This window comes from Oratosquilla oratoria, chromosome 9 (assembly GCF_046742065.1).
Source record: "Oratosquilla oratoria isolate Oo_2021 chromosome 9, ASM4674206v1, whole genome shotgun sequence".
Classification (NCBI taxonomy): Eukaryota; Metazoa; Arthropoda; class Malacostraca; order Stomatopoda; family Squillidae; genus Oratosquilla; species Oratosquilla oratoria.
The window spans coordinates 12213018-12238017 of NC_134785.1; the positions used below are offsets into that span (position 1 = coordinate 12213018).

A 25000-nucleotide genomic window follows, 5' to 3' on the forward strand; every position below is an offset into this window, starting at 1 on the left:
TGTGTGTTGGACGTCTTTCTTAGGGGTGAATCCTTCGGATGTCGAGGAAGGTGATCATGGCTGGGTGACATGAAAGGATGGTAAGATTAAGATAGGAAGAGAGGAGCGGGAAAGAGGATCGAATACGGAAGGGAGAAGAGTGAAGGAGTGTTGAGACCGAAAGAGAGGAGAGAGGAGGATTGACACTAAAAGAGAGGAGAGAGAAGGAAAATTGAAACCAAAAGAGAGGAGAGAGAAGGAGAATTGACACCAAAAGAGAGGAGAGAGAAAAGAGAGGAGAGAGAAGGAGAATTGACACCAAAAGAGCGGAGAGAGAAGGAGGATTTATACCAAAAGAGAGGAGAGAGAAGGAGGATTGACACCAAAAGAGAGGAGAGAGAAGGAGGATTGACACCAAAAGAGAGGAGAGAGAAGGAGGATTGACACCAAAAGAGAGGAGAGAGAAGGAGAATTGACACCAAAAGAGAGGAGAGAGAAGGAGGATTGAAACCAAAAGAGAGGAGAGAGAAGGAGGATTGAAACCAAAAGAGAGGAGAGAGAAGGAGGATTGACACCAAAAGAGAGGAGAAGGAGGATTGACACCAAAAGAGAGGAGAGAGAAGGAGGATTGACACCAAAAGAGAGGAGAAAGAAGGAGGATCGAAACCAAAAGAGAGGAGAGAGAAGGAGGATTGACGCCAAAAGAGAGGAGAGAGAAGGAGGATTGACACCAAAAGAGAGGAGAAAGAAGGAGGGTCGAAACCAAAAGAGAGGAGAGAGAAGGAGGATTGAAACCAAAAGAGAGGAGAGAGAAGGAGGATTGAAACCAAAAGAGAGGAGAAGGAGGATTGACACCAAAAGAGAGGAGAGAGAAGGAGGATTGACACCAAAAGAGAGGAGAGAGAAGGAGGATTGACACCAAAAGAGAGGAGAGAGAAGGAGGATTGACACCAAAAGAGAGGAGAGAGAAGGAGGATTGACACCAAAAGAGAGGAGAGAGAAGGAGGATTGACACCAAAAGAGAGGAGAGAGAAGGAGGATTGACACCAAAAGAGAGGAGAGAGAAGGAGGATTGAGACCAAAAGAGAGGAGGTGGAAGAGGATCGAAATGGAAGGAGAGGAAATTGAGAGGAGCTGAGGAAGAAGGGAAGGAAGGCGAGCAGGGTTGAGGAGGAGAAGAGATCATCTGTAGACCTGAGATAACCAGTGAGAACCTCAAAAAACGTACACACACACACACACACACACACACACACACACACACACACACACACACACACACACACACACACACACACACACACACACACACACACACACACACACACACACACACACACACACACACACACACACACACACACACAACCACACACACACACACACACACACACACACACACACACACACACACACACATGCTAATAATGAGCTCTGAGCTCACTGCCGTGGGGTGGTGTCTGGCTGTCTCGAAAAGAGGCTGCAGCAGATCCGAGGTGAATACACACACACACACACACACACACACACACACACACACACACACACACACACACACACACACACACACACACACACACACACACACACACACACAAACACACACACACACACACACACCACACAATTGCCTCAATATATATATAACTAACTAATATGCAAGGTGCCAATGTTTTTATAAGCGGTTGTGCCTAGCGATAATCGATTAAGTCTAAACATTGTATCCCGCCATTAGAGCGACCTTCTTGGCGATATTCGCGCAAAGATTACGCCAAGACGCCAAGAAATGGCGGGGGAAATGTGCTTCAGTGAGATACGAGCGCCACAAACGAACTCTATGGTAACATTAATGAATAAAACCTCAGCCTTGTTCAGACCAACGGAGTACATGGCATCATGTCCGCGTTGCACGGAACTATGCATGGGAAATGAGATGGTCTGCCTAATACGGGACCGTTATCACTTTATGTCCCATTCGTCAGAGGCGGACCCACACTCCCCCTCTCCTCCTCCTCCACCTCCTCCTCCACCTCCTCCTCCACTTTCTCCTCTTCCTCTGCCTCCTCTTCTTCCTCCTCCTCTTCCTCCTTCTCCTCCCTCCACCTCCACTTTCTCCTCTTCCTCTACCTCCTCTTCTTCCTCCTCCTCTTCCTCTCCCTCCTCCTCCTACTCAACTTCCTCCTTCTCCTCCTCCTCTTCCTCCTCTTCCTTCTCATTCCTCCTCCTCGCTTCGAGGTATTCCTTCGGGAGGCGCCAAACTATACTCGCAATATTGCTGCATCTCTCTCTCTCTCTCTCTCTCTCTCTCTCTCTCTCTCTCTCTCTCTCTCTCTCTCTCTCTCTCTCTCTCTCTCTCTCTCTCTCTCTCTCTCTCTCTCTCTCTCTCTCCCTCCCTCTCTCTCTCTCTATCTATCTATCTATCTATCTATCTATCTATCTATCTATCTCTGTCTTTTTCTAGCTCTACCTCTATTTCTATCGCTATATTTCTCTCTATATATATCTATTTATCTCTCTCTAGCTCTACTTCTATTTCTACCTCTGTCTATATCTCTCTCTCTTTCTCTCTCTTTCCCTCTCTCTCTCTCTCTCTCTCTCTCTCTCTCTCTCTCTCTCTCTCTCTCTCTCTCTCTCTCTCTCTCTCTCTCTCTCTCTCTCTCTCTCTCTCTCTCTCTCTTGCCCTCTGGTTTCTGGTCATTAGGTTTGGATTCGAATCTTTCGTTTCAATGGTAACAACTTGTAATACGATATGTTTAATGATATTTGTGGAAATAAAAAACTCAAAATCTATTACCTATGGTAACTTTTTCATTATTAGTTTGATAATTTCGTGGTAGTTGAAAGTGTTTTTATGTGAATAGAATAAGATAGAATATCGAATCAATTTGACGTCAGATACCGGTGACCATTGACTGGCTTCGTTTGTAAATAAAAGAAAGACAGCGATGTCAGCCTGCTAGCCATCTGAGATGGATAAATGTGACGGCACACTAGGCTAGCATGCTACCCTCTTTTGCTATTTCGTTTGAGTAGAATCGACTTCGGTTACGAGATTCTAGACTTCCGGAATAAGAACACCGCAACAAAGTGTCTAACATTCGTATTCTAGGTTTAACTTTTCTTAAATCGTCTTTCAGTTTCTCACTAGATGACGTCAGCAAGAGTAATTTGACATTTGGAAAATTTCGAAAAACAAAATATCGTAACCGAAGTCGTTTGTGCTCAAACGAAGTAGCAAAAGCGAGTAACAAGCTAGCGAGAAATTCCTAATGTGCCGTTCCTTTAACATTGCAGATATATATCTTATACACACACACCTATATTGTAGTTGAAGTAGCTTAATTTGTGAAAATATAGAAGTTGTGTTGATGTTGGTTCGATGTGCAGAAGAACCAAAGGAAAGGAATCAGGACTAGATCGACTGAACACACAATAAAGAAACAAATAAATAGATAAAGATGAAATGAATAGGTAGATAAATAAATGAATAAATAGATAAGGAAGCAAATAAACTAATAGATAAAAAAGATAATAAGATAAAGAAGTGAATATGTAAATACGTAGCAAAAATAGATCAATAAATTAATTAGTAAATAATTGGATAAGTGAATAAATGAATATGCAAATAAATAGATGAATTACACACTCGTGAACAAATATCCAAGGAAATGCTAATGCTAATCGTATTAATCCAAAGCCTGACGACGCTGGCGACATCTATGGAGAAGGCGACCAAGCTTGTGTTGACTCACGCCACGACCGGCGGACTTTCCCGCCTTTTCGCTTGAGTTGAAGCGTTATGACGTCATTTGTTTTTGTTAGTTGGTGGAAGACGCCGCCATTGTTAAGCGGGTGAATTAGTGACATTTAATTAGTGGATTTTTCATCGTTACCGCGTGTTGAAAGTGAACAAGAGTGAGGCAATTTCAACAAGTGATCTAAGAAGCTATCAACGTCGGAAACAATGTGAACAAAGGTAAATAATGTAAAACCCTTCTGTACCTTGTGGTGGCTTAAGAACATAAGAATGGAGGAGACTGAAAGGGACCATAAGGCCTACACTAGGCAGGTCCACGTCCCTTACCACCTTCCATCCCTATCCATAAAGTTATCTAATCTTCTCTTGTAACGACCAGTTGTTTCAACGCTCAGTACATAGTTACTGAGTCTATTCAAGTCATTAACCTGTAATGGTAAACCAATTCTTACCTATTTCCTTCTCAAACCTAAATTTGTCCAATTTGTCATGGCTGCCGCCTGGGTATCCTATTTGTCTCCGTGCCCCCCCTTCCCCTCTTCCTCTAAGGGTTCAAGATTATACATGGATAATGTTTTATTTGATTTGAAACTCACAACACAGAGATACAAATCATGAGCGTCGCGAGTTGTCCAGGGTACAGGTCACAGATAAGCGTCTCCTGACGTAGATTTCTCGTCTTTTTATCTAAATTTGCTCTTAAGATGAAGTATATTGTTTTTACCCTAAAGTCTTGGTGCTCACTGGCCACGTGATAGAATCTCAATAGAAAACACCAGACAGCAAAAAAGTTGGGTCGGTTTTTAGAAGTGGACACCTACTCGATATAACAATAAAAAATGACATAATAATTTTGTGAATTATAATACATCAATGTGATATATGCTATTCTTGGCGGAAATCAATAAAAGAAAAAGTTGCTAAAATCGATTGCTTTAGACGCCATCTTATTTTTGGTAGAGGCTGAAGCCAAAGAAATTGAAGTTTGATCAATTCGTCTATTCTGACTTACCTTACCTAACCTAACTTGCAGTTAGTAATGTGGTACCTGTAATTCTAGAGGTTATCAGAGTCGTCGTCTCCGACCTCCGAATCTATCAAAACAAAGATGGCGTCTTAAGGCGTCGAAGCTGATTCGTTCGTTTGTATATAGGTTTTAGCAACATTTTCTGATATTGATTTCTGCCAAGAAAAATATTACATTGATGTGTTATAATTTACAAAATTAATATTTAATTTTCTAATGCTATACCGCGTAGGTGTGCAATTCTAAAAAAATACCAAAAGCTGTCCGCAAAATGTCACGTCCAGTCACTTTCCCAAGTTCCATCATTCTGAAAACAGACCATGAGGTGACTTTATCTTCCTCTGTCGATTAAAAAGTTGCCTGTGTGTGCTCTCAGCGGTTCTAGCCACCATGTTTCAACTGGGCGACCAAAACGTTGGTGAACTAAAAGCTGGGCAACTAAAAAGTTGGCCGAGTAAAAAAGTTGGGTAACCAATAAATGGGTCGGCTAAAAAGATGGCAGTCTCGAATTGGTAATTTTTTTTTCTTTCTTTTTAATGCGTACTAGCTCTTGCCAAGACGTCACTGAACCACACTGGTGCTTTACCATGTGATTTATAACACTTTTCTGTTAAGGTTAGGTTAACTTTCTATTCTGTTAACCCCTTTGGTTCTGGTTTCTGTTAACCTATATTATTCATCTCCTTGGCACCTTCCTCCTCCTCCTCCTCCTTCCTCCTCCTTCCTCCTCCTCCTCCTCCTTCCTCCTCCTCCTCCTCCTTCCTCCTCCTCCTCCTCCTCCTCCTCCTCCTTCTCTTGTTCCTCCTCCTCCTCCTCCTCCTCCTACTCTTCCTTTTCCTCCTCTTCCTCCTACTCCTCATCTTTCTCCTCTTCCTCCTCCTCTTCCTCTTCCTCCTCTTCCTCCTCTTCTTGGGTGTGGGTGTGGGGAGTTGGTTAAACTAACCTCAGTTAAATCCAAAGTCTGGAGCAATTAGCAGGGCGATGAGGTTTAGTAGAAACGCCTTAACCCCCACACCCCCACACCCCTCACCCCTCACCCCTTCTCACGTGGTTAGAGGGTGCGTGGGACGGAGACAGGGGTGGGGGCAGGGGAAGGGCTCCTTCTCCTCCTCCTCCTCCTCCTCCTCCTCCTCCTCCTCCTCCTCCTCCTCCTCCTCCTCCACCTCTTCCTCCTCTATCTCCCCTCCACTTCCTGTCCCTCCTCCTCCTCCTTCACATCCTCCTCCTCCTCCTTCTCCCCTCCATTTCTTGTCCCTCCTCTTCTTCTTCCTCTTCCTCTCTCTCCTCTTCCTCTTTCTTTTCCTCCTCCTCCTCTTCCTCCTCCTCTTCCTCCTCCTGTTTCTACTTCTCTTCCTCCTGTTCCTCTTGTTCCTCCTCCTCCTTCTCCTCCTCCTGTTCCTCCTCTTCCCCCCTCCTCCTGCTCCTTTTTTCTCCCCTTCCTCCTCCTCCTCCCTGTGATCTAAGTATAGCAAGGGAGGGAGTGCCACTCCACGACTGGCACCTCCGTTTCCGCTGTGCCACGATTGAGTCACGTGTCGCTGGGGGGTGGAGGGGGGACGGGGGAGGGGAGGGAGGGTTCCACGGAAGCTGCAGTCGGAGATCCGAGGGGGAACAGCAACAGCTGAGACGCTGAGTGAGCACAGTTCCTCCGTTTACAGAATCGCGTCAAGAGATACGAGGCATGCGGTGCTCGACAAAAGTTTAGACCGGGTGCGTGTCAGACAAGTTGTAGCATGATAAAAGTTTTATAGGAAATATTGATCTTACACTTGATACTTTGTAATTGCAATAACATCATTCGGAGTACAAAATGAACAGCACTTCATAGTCTTGTATCTATATACACAAAAGGCATCTTCCCTCTTATAATGGAGGTAGTCAGCCAAGTCAGTCCCCTGTTTAAGCCTATCCATCACTTGTTTCAATTTTATCTTAGCTCCTCATGGATGAAAGGTCATCCCTGTCTCTTGCCCACTGCCCGAGTCAGAAGCAATGCAGCAAGACACAGCACATTCATGTACATGGCGACCCTCCCTCCTGGTCCCCTCATGCGAAAATAGAGATGAGGAGAAATCCCTTTGGGCAGCGTCCATTCCATATTAGGCTTTCGACTTTTCCTAAAGTTGTAGTAAGAGTTTTGTATGTAGTAACAACAAAATTAGAAACAAAATAAGGAGTTTTAGTATCAATAGCATCTGTAACAAAGCAGAGTAATTGAAATTGACGAAAGATTTTTTCCCATAGGAAGAGTTTCAGACAACAGGGCCACCAGGTCAAACACCAAACCTGGTTGCATTTTCACCGTAATAGAAGGCTTCCTTTGTACTATATTACTCTCCTATACAGCAATGACCATATCATATCAATTGTAAATTTTGGGTATTTTATTTTCACAAAAGATAAGAATAAAATAGAAAATGAATGAATACATAAAATCAAATACAATGAAACCCGGGAGCTCTATTAGATTCGAGTGTACATTTCAAAATATCATTTAGCTTTTATGCCTCATACATATTCATAAATGGCCTACTGCTGCTGCTGCTGCTAGGGAACGTGTGCTGGTTTGGGCGTTGCTTTATAGTAAGAGCATAACGACCCGAAAAATCAAAGTTGATATTACAACACAAACTTTCTACACCATTTTCTTTCTTTTTCGAAAAGAATTCCCCTTGTGCCTCTACCCATCTTCTACTCCTACCTCTAGTCTCTCAACTACCTCTCTCTCTCTCTCTCTCTCTCTCTCTCTCTCTCTCTCTCTCTCTCTCTCTCTCTCTCTCTCTCTCTCTCTCTCTCTCTCTCTCTCTCTATGTCTATCTGTTTCTGTCTTTGTCTGTCTCTGCGTCTGTCCCTCTTTCTGTCTGTCTGTCTGTCTGTCTTTCCCTCTCTACCACTTTCTTCCCTTTTTCCCTTTCTCTCCCTCTTTCTCTTCCTCACCCTTTCTCTCTCTCTTTCTCTCCCTTTTTCTCTCCCTCTCCCTCTCCCTATACCTCTTCCTCTCCGTCTCTCTCCCTCCCGGTCCCTCTCTCCCTCCTTCTCCCCCCCTCTCTCCCTCCCTCTCTCTCTCTCTCTCTCTCTCTCTCTCTCTCTCTCTCTCTCTCTCTCTCTCTCTCTCCCTCTCCCTCCACCTTCATTTCCCGTGTTTGTCTTTTACTCTCTTCTCCAGCTGACACTTCCTCCTCCTCCTCCTCCAGGACCACCTGCTCCTCCCTGGAGGAGCGCAGACTCTTCCCTTTTCAGGTTCGGGAAATGATCCCACCAAAGGGATTTTACGAAGAAACCCGAGCGATGTGTTAAAAGTTGCAGGAGTCGTGTGTGTGTGTGTGTGTGTGTGTGTGTGTGTGTGTGTGTGTGTGTGTGTGTGTGTGTGTGTGTGTCTGTGTGAGTGATTCACCATAGGCTTGGATCACGTGTTGGGCTCGTGATCGACAGCTATTTCCCTCCCGGAAGAGAGCTCAGAGCTCATATATGACTGATCTATGGGTAATGATGTGACCTTACACGCACGCACACCCCTAACTCCCCGCCCATGAGAGTTGGAGTAACATCCCGCAGCGCAGCGATACTGAAATTATTTCAGCCCTGGGTGAGATTTGAACCCGGACCACCGTAGTGGTAACCGGGAACTCTAACAACCGCTCAACGAGTCGTGTATGTGTGTGTGTGTGTGTGTGTGTGTGTGTGTGTGTGTGTGTGTGTGTGTGTGTGTGTGTGTGTGTGTGTGTGTGTACACCAGGAACCCTCTTCATCCTCTGTGATGGCGTGGTTGACTCGGAGAGAACACCCACTCACCCAGCCATTTGTGATACGAGCATAACTTTGCGTGAAGGGTCTCATTCGCGTCATAATAATACTCCTTGGGTGGTAATGGCTTCTTCAGGGGGGAGGCGTCCACGGGCCAGACTGCCGGAGGAGTGATGGGGCTTTATGGCTCCACAGGGCGTCCGCTCGCATAAAAAAAAAAAAAAAAAAAGAGGGCGAGACATAGGGTGTGGTCATTTGTGGGCGTTTTCTTAGCGAGAAACGTTTTATTTTCAGTGAGAATCCTACAAAAGGAGAAGATTAATTTTTGGGGTTTTATTGAGTGTAATGATGACGACACTCTCTTCGGGAAATTTTGACTTTCGAAGGGTTCTTGTTTGGTCGGTTCTGCGGCGCATGGCAATGGGTGCCAGATACCCACAAATCCATCAACACACGCCGTCTGGCGTGCCACGCGGACAAAACCTATTCATTACGTTCGTCAGAAGCTCTGAGGTCGACAGCCCCGCCTCCGGACCGCGATGGAGCACAAGAAGGGTGCTCCTGTGACGTCATAGAAAAAGAGTGACGTCATAGGATGTCTTCTGGCACGAGGGGTCCTTAGAAGGAGATGGAGGAGGAGGAGGAGGGGGAGGAAGAGGGGAAGCGGGAGTAAGGAGGAGGAGAAGGGGAGGAGGAGGGAGAGGGGAAGGGGAAGTAAGGATGAGGAGGAGGAGGGGAGAGGGAGTAAGAAGGAGGAGGAAGAGGGGGAGAGGGAGTAAAGAGGAGGAGGAAGGGGGGAAGGGGGAGTGAGGAGGAGGAGGAGGAGGGGAAGGGGGAGTAAGGAGGAGGAGAAGGGGAGGAGGAAGAGGAAGAGGGGGAGGGGGAGTAAGGAGGAGGAGAAGAGGAAGAGGAAGAGGAGTAAGTCTGTGACTCGTGTTCCTTTGCCGCGGGTTCTCCACTTAACACTTTCGTCGTGGCCCGCGTGGCGATCGTTATACTTCGTAAATGAACCGCGTCAGGATGCATTGCAGACTCCGCGATGAAAGTGTCATGTCTGATAAGCTTCCGGAATTTTATTGTAATAGAAGAGAAAAGAAAGAAAATCAAGAAATATGTCGATATGATCTCGGCCCTGACTCACTGGTGGCGTACTCGGAAGCGTGCTGGTCTCGCGTTCGCTTAGGTGTGGGTTCGAATCCCGCACTCCTCTCCGATTCCCAGCAGTGCCTAGGAGGGCAAAGATGACTGTTTCGGCCGTGGCTACTCAGCTCCTCCTGCCGTAAGCTCCTCTCTTTCTTTTTTCTCACTGAAAGCGTCGCTTGGGCGACAACCGTAAACAGTGTCTCATAAGGCGGAGGGCAAAATTGAACGATTAAAGTAGTTATCTACTTTTGTTTTGGCTTGGCTGGATGCCCCGGGCGTTGTCTCTACGCTTACGCCTCGTCAGCGTAGAATTTACGAGGTGTCAGGGAGAGTGGCAGAGGTTGACAGTGTTCTGTTAGCTGAAAAAAAAAAAAAAAATCTTGGACTAAAAAATAGACAAAAGAGTCCGTAGGATTGACAAATGGTATTATACCGCACTTGTGTTATTTTTTTTTCTCGGCAATTGAGGGGTGTGGTATATTTATTACCTACCCGTGCAACCACTGATATCTCCACCTCCACCTCTATTTCTATTTCTATTTCTATTTCCAACTCCACCGTTGCTAACACTACCACTATCACCACCACATTCACCACCACCACCACCACCACCACCACATCCACCACCACCACCACCACCACCACCACCACCACCACCACCACCACCACCACCACCGCCATCGTTATACGTTAGCGTCGCGGCATTCAGGTGCGCGGGGACCTCATTCCGAGCCTCTAATTGCAACCGAGTTTTCAATTTCCGTTTCGATTATTCCTCTCGATTGTCCCTCGCCTTTCCTCGCCATTTCCGCGCCTCCGTTACTCGAGAAGTCCTCCTTTGTTGGCCCCGAGTTGGCGGCGGCAGCGGCGGCAGCGGCGGCGGCGGCGCTGCTGGAGGATCATGTCACCAGCCTCTTCCTCCTCCTCTTCCTCCTCCTCCTCCTCCTCCTCCTCCTCCTCCTCCTCCTCCTCCTCCTCCTTCTCCTCCGTCTCCTTCTTCTTTTCCTCTTCCTTCATCTCTTCCTCCTCCTTCTCCTTCTCTTTCTCCTTCTCCTCCTCCTCCTTCTCCTTCTCTTTCTCCTTCTCCTCCTCCTCCTCCTCCTTCAGCTCCTCCTCCTCTTGCTCCTGTTCTACTTCCTCCTCCTCCATAAAATGATACCAAGGCTGAGAAATCTGCCGTATGAAGAAAGACCTAAAAGTCTAAACTTATTCTCACTTTCAATAAGAAGAGTGCGAGGAGATTTAATTGAGGTTTTTAAAATGTTCAAAGGCTTTGACAACATCAATGTCGAAGATTACTTCTTATTAGACCAATCAAATACAAGAAGACGTCACAATTTTAAAGTAATTGGTAAAAGATTTTCTTCGAATGAAAGTAAGCACTTCTTTAACCGGGTTGTTAATGTGTGGAATTCGTTACCTTCCACTGTCGTTGAAAGTAACACAATAACAACATTCAAAAATAGCTTAGATAAATATTTGGACTCTAATCCGCAAATAGAATATTATCCCTTGCAATAAAAGATCTGACAGCCCGGCATTTAATTGTAATTGGATAGGATAGTGGTAGCAGTAGTGTTAGTTCATCTTCTATCGCCTAGTTGCCCTGTTTTCTTCACTGTAGCTTAGTATAGTAAACACAAACAGCCTCGTCAGGGCCAGTAGGCCTGCTGTTGATTGTTCTTCCTTTGTGTTCCTTTCTTCTCCTCCTCTTCCTCCTCCCCCACTTCCTCCTCTTCCTCCTCCACCACTTCTTCCTCCTCCTCCACTTCCTCCTCCTCTTCTTCCGTTCTCATTCTCAGCCTTAGAGTCGACGTCAAGGTGCCTTCATCCTCCTTGAATAAACGCAATTTTTGTTTATGGGCATTAAAAACATTTCCTTGTGTGTGTCAGATGTCTCGAAGGACCCCCCCCCCCACCTCCCTGTGGCTGTAATGACCTCTTGGACAGATAATTCAGTTTTGGCGGACGTCCGAGACGCGTTAAGGGGGTGGGGTGGGGAGAAGAACAAAAAGAGGTGCCTACAGACCGAGACCCCCCTCTCTTCGTCCCAAGTCATCTGCCCCTCGACTGAATGAAATCCTTTGCCAGTTGTCATGTGGTTGAGGAGTTGTCACATCTAAAACAGAAAAAAAAAAAAAAAAAAATCCTGATGACGGATCCATTGTAGGACCCCCACACCCTAGTGAGCGCGCGCTGATCGAAGAGGGTCCGGGGTTTTCCCATAAATCCCTGACAGAATGTATACTGTGTTGTTGTCGTGCGTAATTCTGTACAATACAGTCCTCCACAATATGCTGAAAAGTAGAATCACTGTTCAACTACAGCCCATAACCAACCAACCAGCCATTGCGTGCAAGGGGTGGTCCATGGGGAGGAGATCCGTGTTCGGCAGGCGAGCCGAGGGATTCTCAAGACGGATTAACAATTCGAGATGGGGGATCCGCCGTTGCTCAGGGGTAGCACGCGTGGCGGGTAATGGCGTGGGGGATTTCGGGCAAGTGTTCGAATCCTGGCAACGGCGCAGAAGTTAGGAAGGGCGTCCATTCTGGGTATTGGCCCGCGACCGTTGTTTACCTCTGACCTGAGGTGACCTGGGCATCACAGCACCAGCTTCCCTCCGGGACTCGTCACTGCAAGAATGGCATACCGTCGACACAGTCTCCGTGCGTTCATGTATGAATTGTTCCGCAGCAAAAAAAAAAAAAAAAAAAAAAAAAAAAATAGAAATAAATCAATAAATAAATAACAATAAAAAGAATAAAAAATAAATGAATAAATAAATAAATGAAAATAAATCGAGATTATCACGTTGGAACGGAGCTTCCGCGCCATGGAGGACGCGGCCATCCTCGTTCTCGTTTGACAAACCTTACGTTCCACATTTCTTTTTTCTTTTTTCTGTTTGTTCCTGTGTCTCTCTTCTCCTTCCGTCCACGTGTTTGTCGTTCTTTCTAGACGCGCTTTAGTCGGTATTGTCAGCATGTGGGAGAAAAAGATATTGTAGTTGGATTCTCTTTTCCCGAAGGACGATGTTTACCACGAGAAGAGACCCACCCACCTCTCTCTCTCTCTCTCTCTCTCTCTCTCTCTCTCTCTCTCTATATATATATATATATATATATATATATATATATATATATATATATCTTTGTCTTTCTATCCTATCTCTCTCTCTCTCTCTCTCTCTCTTTGTCATTCTATCTCTATCTCTATCTCTCTCTCTTTCTATCTCTCTATCTCTCTCTCTGTCTATCTCTGTCTCTACCTATCTCTCCATCTCTCTTTATCTATCTCTATCTGTCTCTATCTATAACTACATCTCTCTCTATCTCTCTCTTTATCTATCTCTATCTATCTCTCTCTATTTCTCTCTATCTCTCTGTCTCTCTCTCTCTCTCTCTCTCTCTCTCTCTCTCTCTCTCTCTCTCTCTCTCTCTCTCTCTCTCTCTCTCTCTCTCCCCTCCTCTCCTCTTCTCTCCTCTCCTATCCTCTCCTCTCCTCTCCCTCTGTCCCTCCCCCTGGGCGTTCGTGACTTTCGCCCGCCAAGAGTCGTGGCGAGCTGATTATATTATCATCGTTTACGATCTCGCACACTATGGCTCTCTTTCTCTCTCTCTCCCCCTCCTCCTCCTCCTCCTCAACCACCACATTGAACGTTGTAGTGCAATCAATTGGACCCCCTGAGAGCGTGCTAAGTGCCTCCCTGCGTGGATTCTTTTTTAAGATGTGGTAGGGAGAGGTGGATGTGGGGGGTGAGGGTGGAGGTGGAGGAAGAGGAGGAGGGGCCAACACAAATCATTATTTTATCGAAAATCTTTTGCATCTGTGTCACATAAATGAAAGCCGGAGAGTTTGTGTGTATCCTTTCTAAGGACAGTGTTTAGGTCGAAGCCTCGAGAGAATTGCAGGTGGGTGCCCTTGCGCCCAGGTAAGGTCTTCAACTTGATCCCCTTTTACGCGTTCGATCGGGTGATGTCGCGTTTTTTTTTTTTTTTTTTTTTTTTTTTTTTTTTTTTTTTTTTTTTTTTTTTTTTTTTTTTTTTTTTTTTTTTTTTTTTTTTTTTTTTTTTTTTTTTTTTTTTTTTTACTCAATGTCGAATGCCTTGGCAAGTTTGAGAAATATACCGCACACATGTTGGCACATACTGACTGTAATGGTATATCAAGCGAGCCATTCTGGTAGAAATGTTGACAAACCGAGCCCATTTAGCGACTACAGGTCACCGCCCCGTCCTAAGTTCGATGCCAGAGGAAGAGAAGTTCGAGACCCGAAGTGTGTCTGGAGGACCGCCAGAAGAACACCGTCGTTCCGATGAGCTTCTGGGCGTGACCGTTATAACCGTTAAATAACCGTCCAATTATCGCTGCCTTCGCGGTGTTTTGTTAATTGGTCTGCCCACGACGTGGTCTGCCTGCCTCCGCGGAAGTCATTGTTGTACAGCTTCCCCCCTAAAGATTGTTACCCTTAGGTTTACGAAAAATCATACGCACGCGCGCGCGCATACACACACACACACACACACACACGCACGCAAGCATGCACACACACGCACGCACGCACACACACGCACGCACGCACGCACGCACGCACACACACACACACACACACACACACACACACACACACACACACACACACACACACACACACACACACACACACACACACACACACACACACACAGAAACGCAGTGTTTCACCATTCTCTACACGGGCCAAATCATCCATCACCAGTTCGTAAAAGGGTCTTATCAGAGTTAGAGGTCTCGTTGTTGTTGTGGGACTTGGAAAGGCCTCTGGTCCCCTCCCCCCAGATCCCCCTATCTCCCTGTGTCATTGGTCCCCCTCCCCCTCCCCCTCCCCCTCCCCCAGCCATGTTCGGAAATCACTTGTACAAGGATCCCCTTTTTCCGTTTCATTGAAGGACACTGAGCCCAATGTCTCCGTGTGACAACAAGGTCCATGTGTTTGACTTTGTACAAATATGTGTGTTCGTGTGTGTGTGTGTGTGTGTGTGTGTGTGTGTGTGTGTGTGTGTGTGTGTGTGTGTGTGTGTGTGTGTGTGTGTGTGTATGTATGTATGTGTGCATGTGTGTGTGTGTGTGTGTGTGTGTGTGTGTGTGTGTGTGTGTGTGTGTGTGTGTGTGTGTGTGTGTGTGTGTGTGTGTGCGTGTGTGTGTGTGTGTGATCATAACATTTTCTATTAGTTTCTCCGATTCTACATTTACCTAAATATCCTTGCCTAAATATCTGATGGGGATGACAGGTGGTAATGGACATGAAACTGCCTAGTGTAGGCCTCATGGTCTCTTGCAGTCTCCTTCATTCTTATGTTCTTATGTTGAGGCGCATATAAGGAATCGGGAGACGATAAGAGAGTATAGGACCACAATGGAAATAAGCTTGAATGTTTTTTGTTATCTTTGGCAATTGTAATTGTTATTTCGAGCTATGCGTTCTTCTCATTATTTGCAATTCATGTATATTGATTCATTGCCAAATAAACTTATTATCATTATCATTATTATTATTGTTATTATTATTATTGTTATTACTATTATTATCATTATCATTATTATTATTATTATTGTATTATTATTATCATTGTATTATTATTATCATTAATCATTAATCATTATTACTATTATCATATCATTATTATTATTACCATTATCATTATTATTATCATTAATATTATCATTATTATTATTATTAATTACCATTATTATCATTATCATTATTATCATTATTGTCATTATTGTTATTATTGTCATTAGTGTCATTATTATTATTATTGTTATTATTATTATTATTATTATTATTATTATTATTATTATCATTATTATTATTATTATTATTATTATTATTATCATTATTATTATTATCAAATATACAGAGTGAGAATAAGAAGGGAAAAACAAGGTAACATGAGGGACCTCGGGTAAGGTAACATCTGGAGGGATGGGCTAGGATGTAAACAAGAGACAGGGTAACGTAGAGGCGTGATGGCGTGAGGCACTAATAGGCAGACGCTCGTGCTTCAGGCATGCGGAGGTCAGCTCAGGTCACCAGCTGCTTCTCTCTCTCTCTCTCTTTTTCTTTCTCTCTGAGCCCATCTGGACAGGGCGGGGCTGGGTGCGTTGGCGTAGAAGCCTCACTGCCAAACCACGGCTCGAGTCCCGTGGGTTGTCGTAGGGGATCCCCGGGAACAGATGGGGCGCTCTTCGGGTGTCCGCGAAGGAGACGGACTGAGTGTCGAAGTCTCCGGGCGCCCGGTAATGGTCCGCGAGAGATAGCGCCTATCGCTGAGGTACAGGAGGCTCTTTGTCAAAAGGGAGAGGACGAGGCGTGGTAGGGAGGACGTTTTGTGAAAGTTAAACAGAATGAAAAAAGAATAAATAAGAAACAGAAAACAAGGAATCGATAAACAACTCAATAAGTAAATAAATGTGTATGAATGGAATAAAGTACATACAGGTAAGTTAATTGATAAATGAATAAGCGAATAAGTGCATACATGAAAAGATGGTATGATGTTAGATGTAAGTGAAGCTACTGGATCTGTGTGAATACATGCGCGCACACACACACACACACACACACACACACACACACACACACACACACACACACACACACACACACACACACACACACACACACACGCACGCATCTATTTCTTATACAGGTGTGGTGTGTCTGACTCATTTGGAGTGTGTGTGTGTGTGTGTGTGTGTGTGTGTGTGTGTGTGTGTGTGTGTGTGTGTGTGTGTGTGTGTGTGTGTGTGTGTATGAGTATGAGACAGAGATTATGAGTTGAGATAATTACAGATGCATAAGATGACTTGGCCTTGGTCTTGCTGAGGGCGTACTGAAACGGCAGAAACCATTTCCTCCGCTGAAACTAAATCACCTAAATGGATGTGGATAATTGTGCCGCCTACATACATTTGCAGAGATGTAACAAGCATTGGAATGTTCGTGGTATCTGTTGTCGTTCGTAATTACTCGTTTGGGCAAGTGACTGGAATGGGCAACTCCCGTGAACCGACCTGCCATCTGGCGGCCGAATAGGAAATTCTCCCAGAGGAAGACGAAATGAGGATTAAGGCTTTGAAATGACAAAAATGCTCTGCCCAAATCAGCCAAAACTTTTTTGTCCACGTTTTGGACTTCATTTATTTCCTTTATTGATTTCCTTAACATTTTTCATAGATTTATTTATCCACCTATCATATCTATCTATATGTCTATATGTCATTTATCTATATACGCATCTACTTATCAATACATCTATCTATTTATCTATCTATTTTTGTATCTTTTCTATTCATGACATGATAATAAAGAACGGTCAGGAAGAAATAGCCATATTTGTGTTCTTCCTCTCCATATCAGGTGATTTCTAGGTTAGTATTGAAGAGGGTTTATTTGGAAGAAGTACCTTCATGTATATGGAATGTCTATTATAAAACTCGACCCACTGGTGATGTGGTTTAGATACACAGAGTCTTGTTGTAAATTACTCTAGAAACGGGGTCAGCCACACAGTAAACGTTCAAAGGAAAGATATACTTTGATTAGAGGCAATATTATAACTTTTGTTCAGTCATTTGAAGTGATTATTGAGAAGATTTTAAGTTCCATGAAAATTAGTCCCTCTTTATTCCTTTTTTGTTTAAATTATTTGGTAACCATTACTGTGAGAGTCAAAAGTGTTTTCAATGAACGCGTGTAAAAACAAAAATAAGAGAACTTATTTGAAATAAAAAAAAAAAAAAAAATGTCCCTAGAAGACACCCATATCCCGTCACAAGATGGTAACTCACTCGATACGTCGCCCCTTGAGGTCCAACCCCCCCCCCACACACACACCATTTTACGTTTCCTTTAACTGGAACATCAACGTATCAAGCCTCCGCAGTAGTGTGTACATCGTTCTCGTATAAAGTAAAAATCTATCACGAATCTCTGCTGGACCGCTCAAACTCTGCCGCGGATTATTCTCAACCACACCCCCCGTGAGGCGAGTTTTATGAAAGACGTTTGATATACAACAGGACGGAAGATAATGTGTTTGTGTCTCAGGTGAGAGGAACGGGACAGTAGTCTCAACCGAAGTCAATATCACGCAATAAGGAGAACGGCAAGACACCCTCCCTCCCCATCACCATGCTCCAACACGCGTCTCCACCTGTCCTCCTCCTCCTCCTCCTCCTCCTCCTCCTCCTCGTCCTCCTCCTCGTCTTCTTCCTCCTCCTCCTCTTCCTTCTACTATTCCTCTTCTTCTACTCATGCTCCTCATTCTCCTACTCCTCGTCTTCCTCCTCGTCCTCTTCCTCGTTTTCTTCCTCCTCCTCCTCCTCCTCGTTCTCCTTCTCTTCCGTCTACTATTCCTCTTCTTCCTTCTACTCCTACTCCTACTCCTACTCCTGCTCCTCCTTCTCTTCCTCCTCCTCCTCCTCCTCCTCCTTTTTCTCCTCCTCTTTCTTGTCCTCCTTTTCCTCCTCCTTCTCCTCCTCTTCCTCCTCCCCCTCCTTCTCTTCTTTCTCCTCCCATCCTGTTCCTCCTCCTTCTCTCCTCCTCCTTCTCCTCCTCTTCCTCTTCCTCCTCTTCCTACTCCTCCTCCTTTCCTTCCACTGTCCTCCTACTGCCTTCAAACTGTCCTCCTCCTCCTCCACGTCTACCTTTCCCTCTTTTTCCTTTTCTTCTTCTTTTTTCCTACTCTTTTTTCCCTCACCCTTTCTCCTACGCTTACTCCTCTTCTTTTTCTCTTTTCTTCTTTTATTATTCTCTTCTTCCTCTTTCCCTTTTTTCTTCCTCTTTTTGTTTTCCTCTTTTCCTCTTTTTCCCTCACCTTTTTCACCTCCTCTTCCTCCTTTTCTTTTATCCTTCCTCCTCTTGCTTTCTCTCCTCTTCCTCCTTTTCTTTTTTCCTCCTCTTCTTCCTCCTCTTACTCCTTTTCTTACTCTTTTTCTTTTACCCTTCTTCCTCTTGCTCTTTTCTTCCTCCTCCTCCTCCTCTTCCTTATTTTCTTTTTTCCTCCTCTTCTTCCTCCTCTTCCTCCTCCTTTTCTCACTCTTTCTCTTTTATCCTTCTTGATTTTTTCCTCCTCCTCCTCTTCTTCCTTTTCTTTTATCCTTCTTCCTCTTGCTTTCTCTCCTCCTCTTCCTCCTTTTCTTTTTTCCTCCTCCTCTTCTTCCTCCTCTTACTCCTTTTCTTACTCTTTCTCTTTTATCCTTCTTCCTCTTCCTCTTTTCCTCCTCCTCCTCCACCTCCTCTTCCCCTTTTCTTTTTTCCTCCTCTTCTTCCTCCTCTTGCTCCTCCTTTTCTTACTCTTTCTCTTTTATCCTCCTTCTTGATTTTTCCTCCTCCTCCTCCTCCTCCTCCTCCTCCTCCTTTTCTTTTATCCTTCTTCCTCTTGCTTTCTCTCCTCCTCTTCCTCCTTTTCTTTTTTCCTCCTCTTCTTCCTCCTCTTGCTCCTCCTTTTCTTACTCTTTCTTTTCTATCCTTCTTCCTCTTGCTCTTTTTTACTCCTCCTCCTCCTCTTCCTCCTTTTCTATTTCCCTCCTCTTCTTCCTCTTCTTACTCCTCCTTTTCCCTTACCAGACGTACGACGCCAACTTGGCAAATTTGGTGATTTGCCTCCTTTCCGGATGAACCGCTTTGGAAGGTAAAAAAAGAGAAAAAAAAAAGAAAGGAAAAAAAAAAAAACGTAGATCCCAGTTTCACCAATGGCAGCCCTTCTATCGGTTGAATAAAATCGCCCGGCGGCAGGCAAAGTACCTACGTGCATCCTTAATATCAGATGAGGGGTTAATCGACATGATAGACTCGACCCTCCCGCAGTGTCAGGGTTAGCGAGAAAGAGGTGAGGAGCCTACGCCAGGAGGCGCTGAGTAGCTACGGCCGAAGCCGTCGACTTTGCCGTATACGCTCGGGGGAGTGTTGGTAAGAGTCTCTGCTGGGAATCGGAGAGAAGTGCGGGACTCGAACCCGCAAACAAGCGAATAGGAGACCCAAACGCTTCCGATTACACCGCCAGTAGGTATCGAGAGGATCCCTGAAGGTTCGTTGCCAAAGGCCATCAGGGGCACATGGATGAGGCGAAGAACTCGTTTCATTATTATCTTGTTTGTGTTATCACGGGCACATGCCAAGACGACGACGACAACGACGACGACGACGACGACGACGACGACGACGACCACCACCACCACCACCACCACCACGACGACGACGACGACGACGACCTGGGTTGATTGGGTGATGCCAGGCGAAGTCTTCGTCGTCGTCGTCGTTGTCGTCGTCGTCGGGGGGCAAAGAGGGGAGGGGAGGATGTGCAAGGGGCGTATGGCCCGCCCACGCCCACTGGGACCGCCCAGTTCCGTCCCGCCCTACCCTCACCTCCCCTCCTCCTCCTCCTCCCCTCCTCCCCCTCGTCTTCGAATGTCGGGACGGGTTGGGTGAACTTGGGTTTTGGCCACACTCAGTATCTCGGATGCGTCCGGGGAGAAAGGAGCGAGCGCGGCGCGGTGAACAAGAAAGTCCGCGCGCGGACGCGTGCGTGTGTGTGTGTGTATGTATCAGTGTATCGCACTCAGGAACTTGTTGCCCAGACTAGTCTAGGGGTCGCAGTGTTGTTGTGGTTCTCCCCATCCCGAGGTGACGGCGACCGTATGTACTGGTTCGATGGTAGTCGATCTGTTGTTGTTTGTTGTGGAAATGTAACAAGTGGTTGTGGAACAACAGAGTGTCTGCCGCAAGTGGCGTGATGCAGGAGGATTAGCCCGTAATCGAGCTAAGTGGCTGAGTAACCGCCACTCGCACGAAATGGTCAAGTAGGTCCCCCAGAGAGGGGGGGCGGAGAACAGGAGGCGACCACCTTAAAAACCCCGGACACTTCGGACAGAACATGGTCCTCCAGCGTTGGCCCCGGGAGCCATCGTCATAACCCACAGAGTGCCGTCGAGGGGCACATCCAGGACCAGCGACCCTAAGTGCCGCGGAATAGACCCTAGAGGGTCGAGTACGAAAAGCGATGGGCTGGGACATCCTCACTGTGTGTTTCTCGAGCAACAAGGCCAAGAAGCAGCAGAAGGCCAATGGAGGAACAGGGGAAGGAGGAGGAGGAGGAGGAGGAGGCAAAGGAGGAGGCAAAGGTAGCGGTGGCGTAGGAGAGGTATCCAAAGGTGTTCGAGGAAATGGACCCGCTAAATGCAATGGCAAGGATCCCAAGCGTAAGACAACTTCCTCCTCCTCTTCCTCTTCCTCGTCCTCCTCCGCCTGTCGGGAGAAGAAGAGCAAGCGCCGCCCAGGTGAGTTGAGGGGAGGTGTAGGGGCATGTGGTTCGAGGTTTTCGGTTCATTACTTCTATTGATTTAACCCTCCGCGGACTTGAGGCTTATTCGTAGTCGGGTAAATGCGTCTGTTCTGTTTCCAGTTCCACGCAAACACATTTTTTATCTTTACTCCTTTTCTTACATTTGAGATATTCATTATTCCCTATGGAATATTTGGGTTAGGTTAAGTTAGGTTAGGTTAGGAGTTATTGGGCAATTGTGAGTTTCATGTTAGATGTCCGTGTTTGCGTGATTCTGGAATTTGACCAAATCCGTGCTTGCGTGATTCTGGAATTTTAACAAATCGTTTGACGCGAGCGAGAGGAAATGTATGCAGAGTGGGCCAGGTTCAAGCCAATGGTCCTTTACCTTTTCGCTGTGTGTTCCAGGAGTGAGGGAGGTGTTCCCTCAGCTGACTAACGTCTCCCGGCGATAGCCAGACGGAGCATCGTCGAAAAAGGCAACACGGGAAGGTGTCTGGTGTGTTTGCTGTCTTTTATTGAGGTCATCTCAGCTCGGATGATGATTGACCCTTCGGGTTTCTAGGATCCCCATCCCCACCTCATTTACACACACTTATAATTATGATAAAGATAAAAATATAAATAGAAATAATAGAATAATGGTAATAATAATGATGATAATAATAATAATAATAATAATAATTAATGATAATAATGATAATAACAACAATAATTATAATAATAATATTAATAATAATAATAATAATAATGATAATAACAATGATTAATAATAACAATAATAATAATAATATTAATAATAATAATAATAATAATGATAATAACAATGATTAATAATAACAATAATAATAATAACAATAATAATAATAATAATAATATAAATAATTATAATAATAATAATAAAAAGTTTATTTGGCATTGAATCACTACACAAGAAGTGCAGATAATGAAGAGAACACATAGTTCGAAATAACAATAACAATTGCCGAAATCGCCTGTGGACGGACAGAACAAACAGACAAAGTCGGGTAAGGCAGTAACAGGAGTTCTCCTACGGCGGGTCGGGGTCCGAAGGCGTCGCTCGGGTCACCACCGAGCAGTCGCGAGTACCGGAGGAGAGACAACACAACTACTGTTGTTGTTGTTGTCGTTCCCTAGACTGTCTGTCCGAGCAGTCCCGTCTCCCCAAGGAATGCCATAGCCGAAACTGGGTTTTCCCACAAATCCTTTATAGAGCGTATGTTGTGTTGTTTGCGACACAACTGTTGCACTTCTCGGGTGGTTTCTCCGAGTACCAAATTCGAATTCGGTCAAGAAGAGTCCCCCGGTGGTTGACTTCAGACACTCCGGAAGCCCTACGAGGTCTTCAGACCGGATACAGGGTCCACTAAGCTGAATGGAGTCCTCTGGCGTCAATTAGAAGATTTTTTTTTAATTGCCTAAATAGTCTAATTCAGTGGTTCCCAAACTGGGGGGTAAATTACCCACTGGGGGTAATTTAACAAATTTTCGGGGGTAATGGAGGGGTGACAAAAAATAGGAAGAAGAATTCTGAAAATCAAGAAGCCAAGAATTCCTCAACTAGCTTCAATCATTCAACTCCATCCATCCCACTGATGTTCTCGACATCTTTGGCAAAAGTCATCGGAAATGCACAATGTTCAAATACAATAAACAAAATTATCTCTATTGTTTCAATTTAGCCATATATATCGATGCTAGTACATTGTGACAAGTTGATGAAGGTGGAAAAAGAAGTCACGGGTCTAGTTCCGAGTTTCTGAGTTTATTCCTGACCGGTTTCGCTCTATGCTTCTTCAGAGGAAGAAGCATAGAGCGAAACCGGTCAGGAATAAACTCAGAAACTCGGAACTAGACCCGTGACTTCTTTTTCCACCTTCATATATATCAATGTTGATTACATTTTGTGAAAGGGGTAACATGTTTAATGTGGCATGTAAAATTGGGAAACTAACTGAAAAAGTTTGGGAACCGCTGGTTTAATCGAAATGGTTCCCTGTGCCGTTGTAAACTGTATAAAATTGCAATTCTATTCCAGTATCACGAAAACACATTTTTCACTTCTTTCTATTTTGCATTTCAAAGATCTATTTCCTCTATGGAATTGTTGCGTTAGGAAAGGTTTGGTTTGGTTAGCTTATATTAGGTTAGGAGCTATTGAACAACGTAACTTTCATGTTGAATGTCCATGTTTGCGTGGTTCTGGAACTTTACTAAAATCACCATGCGTTAGGTAGAACAAGGTCCTTAAATTTCCTTTAGACTGGTGATAAAAGGTGTATCACCTTCGGTTTTAATCAACCCATCAATCCGAAGGACTTAAAACGGCTTTAAAGTTGTTTACGGCGCACAAGAACGGCGTGGACGGGTCAGTCCTGGCCAGCGTCCATTACCGGGGAAATGGATCTGTGAACACAGACATTCGTGTTGTGACGTCAGGAAAATAATGAATATTGGACGCGTCGAGTATTATTGCCAACTGGGGGGAGAGGGGGTGACACGGTACTCTCCAGCTAACGTTATTAACCAGTCCCCGACTCCAAAGAATAACTGCTCCAGGTAACGCCTCCTTCGGCGTGGTCCGTTCCATGTAGTTGATGATTTCACTGGAAATCTTTACAAAGGCGGAGCATGCCGACAGGAGACCTTTTGGTCCATAATCTTTCTTTCCTGTAGATGGGGTCCGCGGCCTGAAGGACATCTCAATAGATGGAGACCCTTTCCATCACCCGGGTCTCTCTCCCTCTACCTGAATAAACTCGCCTTGCGTTAGTCGGGTTGAAATATGTGATGACAATAACAGCAACAACAGTAATGATGATAATGGCAATTGATGATAATAGTAATGAAATTACAATAATAGTGCACGTGCCGGAGGACCTATTCGAGCAGAGTTCGAACAGTACAACGTTCCGAGTTCGCCGTTTCATTGTTTTGATTTTATGAATACTGTACTGTGTGTGTGCGTGTGTGTGTATACGTGCGTGCTTGCGTTTGTGTGTATGTGATCGTGTGTTTTGTGTGTGTTCGTGTGTGTGTATACGTGCGTGCTTGCGTGTGTGTGTGTGTGTGTGTGTGTGTGTGTGTGTATGTGTATGTGTGTGTGTGTGTACGCGCGTGCGTTACGTGTGTATTTACCTAGCTGTATTATAAGGGAAGGGAGCTATGCTCGTAGTGACCCGTCTTTGTATCTTTCAGCATCAACTTTGTTCTTTAAATTAGTTGTATGTGATTGTGTGTTTGTATGTACTGTATGTTTGTATGTATGTATGTGTGTGTGTGTGTGTGTGTGTGTGTGTGTGTGTGTGTGTGTGTGTGTGTGTGTGTGTGTGTGTGTGTGTGTGTGTGTGTGCGTATGTGTGTGTGTGGTTTTATTTAGACTTGCTTAATAGCCTACATGTACTCAAAATTCAGACAACGAACAGTATGTGTAATCATCATTTGAGATCATGGCATATGGCCATGCAACCTGGATGGCCTTCTGTCATGTAGGTTGCATGCAGGGCGAGCGTGCAGGTTGCAGGTTGCAGGTTGCAGGTTGCAGGTGGCGCTTGTGCAATCGGTCATAATATGACTTGCTGTTAGTCTAACAAAGATGAATTCAGCTCTAACGATGGGGCGGGGGTATCTGTCAGTTAAATTGAATCAAATAGTGACATCTGGTACAAACAGTCAACTCAGCACCGAGGTTGTTAATGATTACCTGATTTATTTTTGTCACAGTTTTTTAGCTCAAGGTACTTCTTAATTCATCGTGTATTGTGCGTGCGTGCGTGCGTGCGTGCGTGCGTGGGGTTGGTGTGCTTGGCTGAATGACAAGTGTTTCCTTTACAAAAACGGCAATGGCGCTCCTATTGCAGAGGGAGACTTTTCCTCCTACTCCTCTTCCTCCTCCTCCTCCTCTTCCTCCTCCTCCTCTTCCTCCTCCTCCTTCACCTCCTCCTCCCCCTCTTCTTCCTCCTCCCCCTCTTCTTCCTCCTCCTACTCCTCCTCTTCCTCCTC

General features: G+C 45.1%; 1 protein-coding gene across 4 annotated transcripts in view; it reads left to right on the forward strand.

Annotated features, from left to right (window-relative positions):
- LOC143028208 (glutamate receptor-interacting protein 2-like) overlaps positions 1–25000 on the forward strand; it is a 427238-nt gene that overhangs the window by 173503 nt on the left and 228735 nt on the right. Inside the window, exon 1 of one of the 4 annotated variants that reach the window (XM_076189995.1) lies at positions 20159–20972. The exons of the other annotated variants lie outside the window; for them this stretch is intronic. Within the exon in view, the coding sequence (XP_076046110.1) occupies positions 20696–20972 (277 nt within the window). The 5' untranslated portion in view covers positions 20159–20695. Of the gene's footprint in view, positions 1–20158; positions 20973–25000 lie in introns of those variants that run through there. 4 annotated transcript variants of the gene reach the window in all.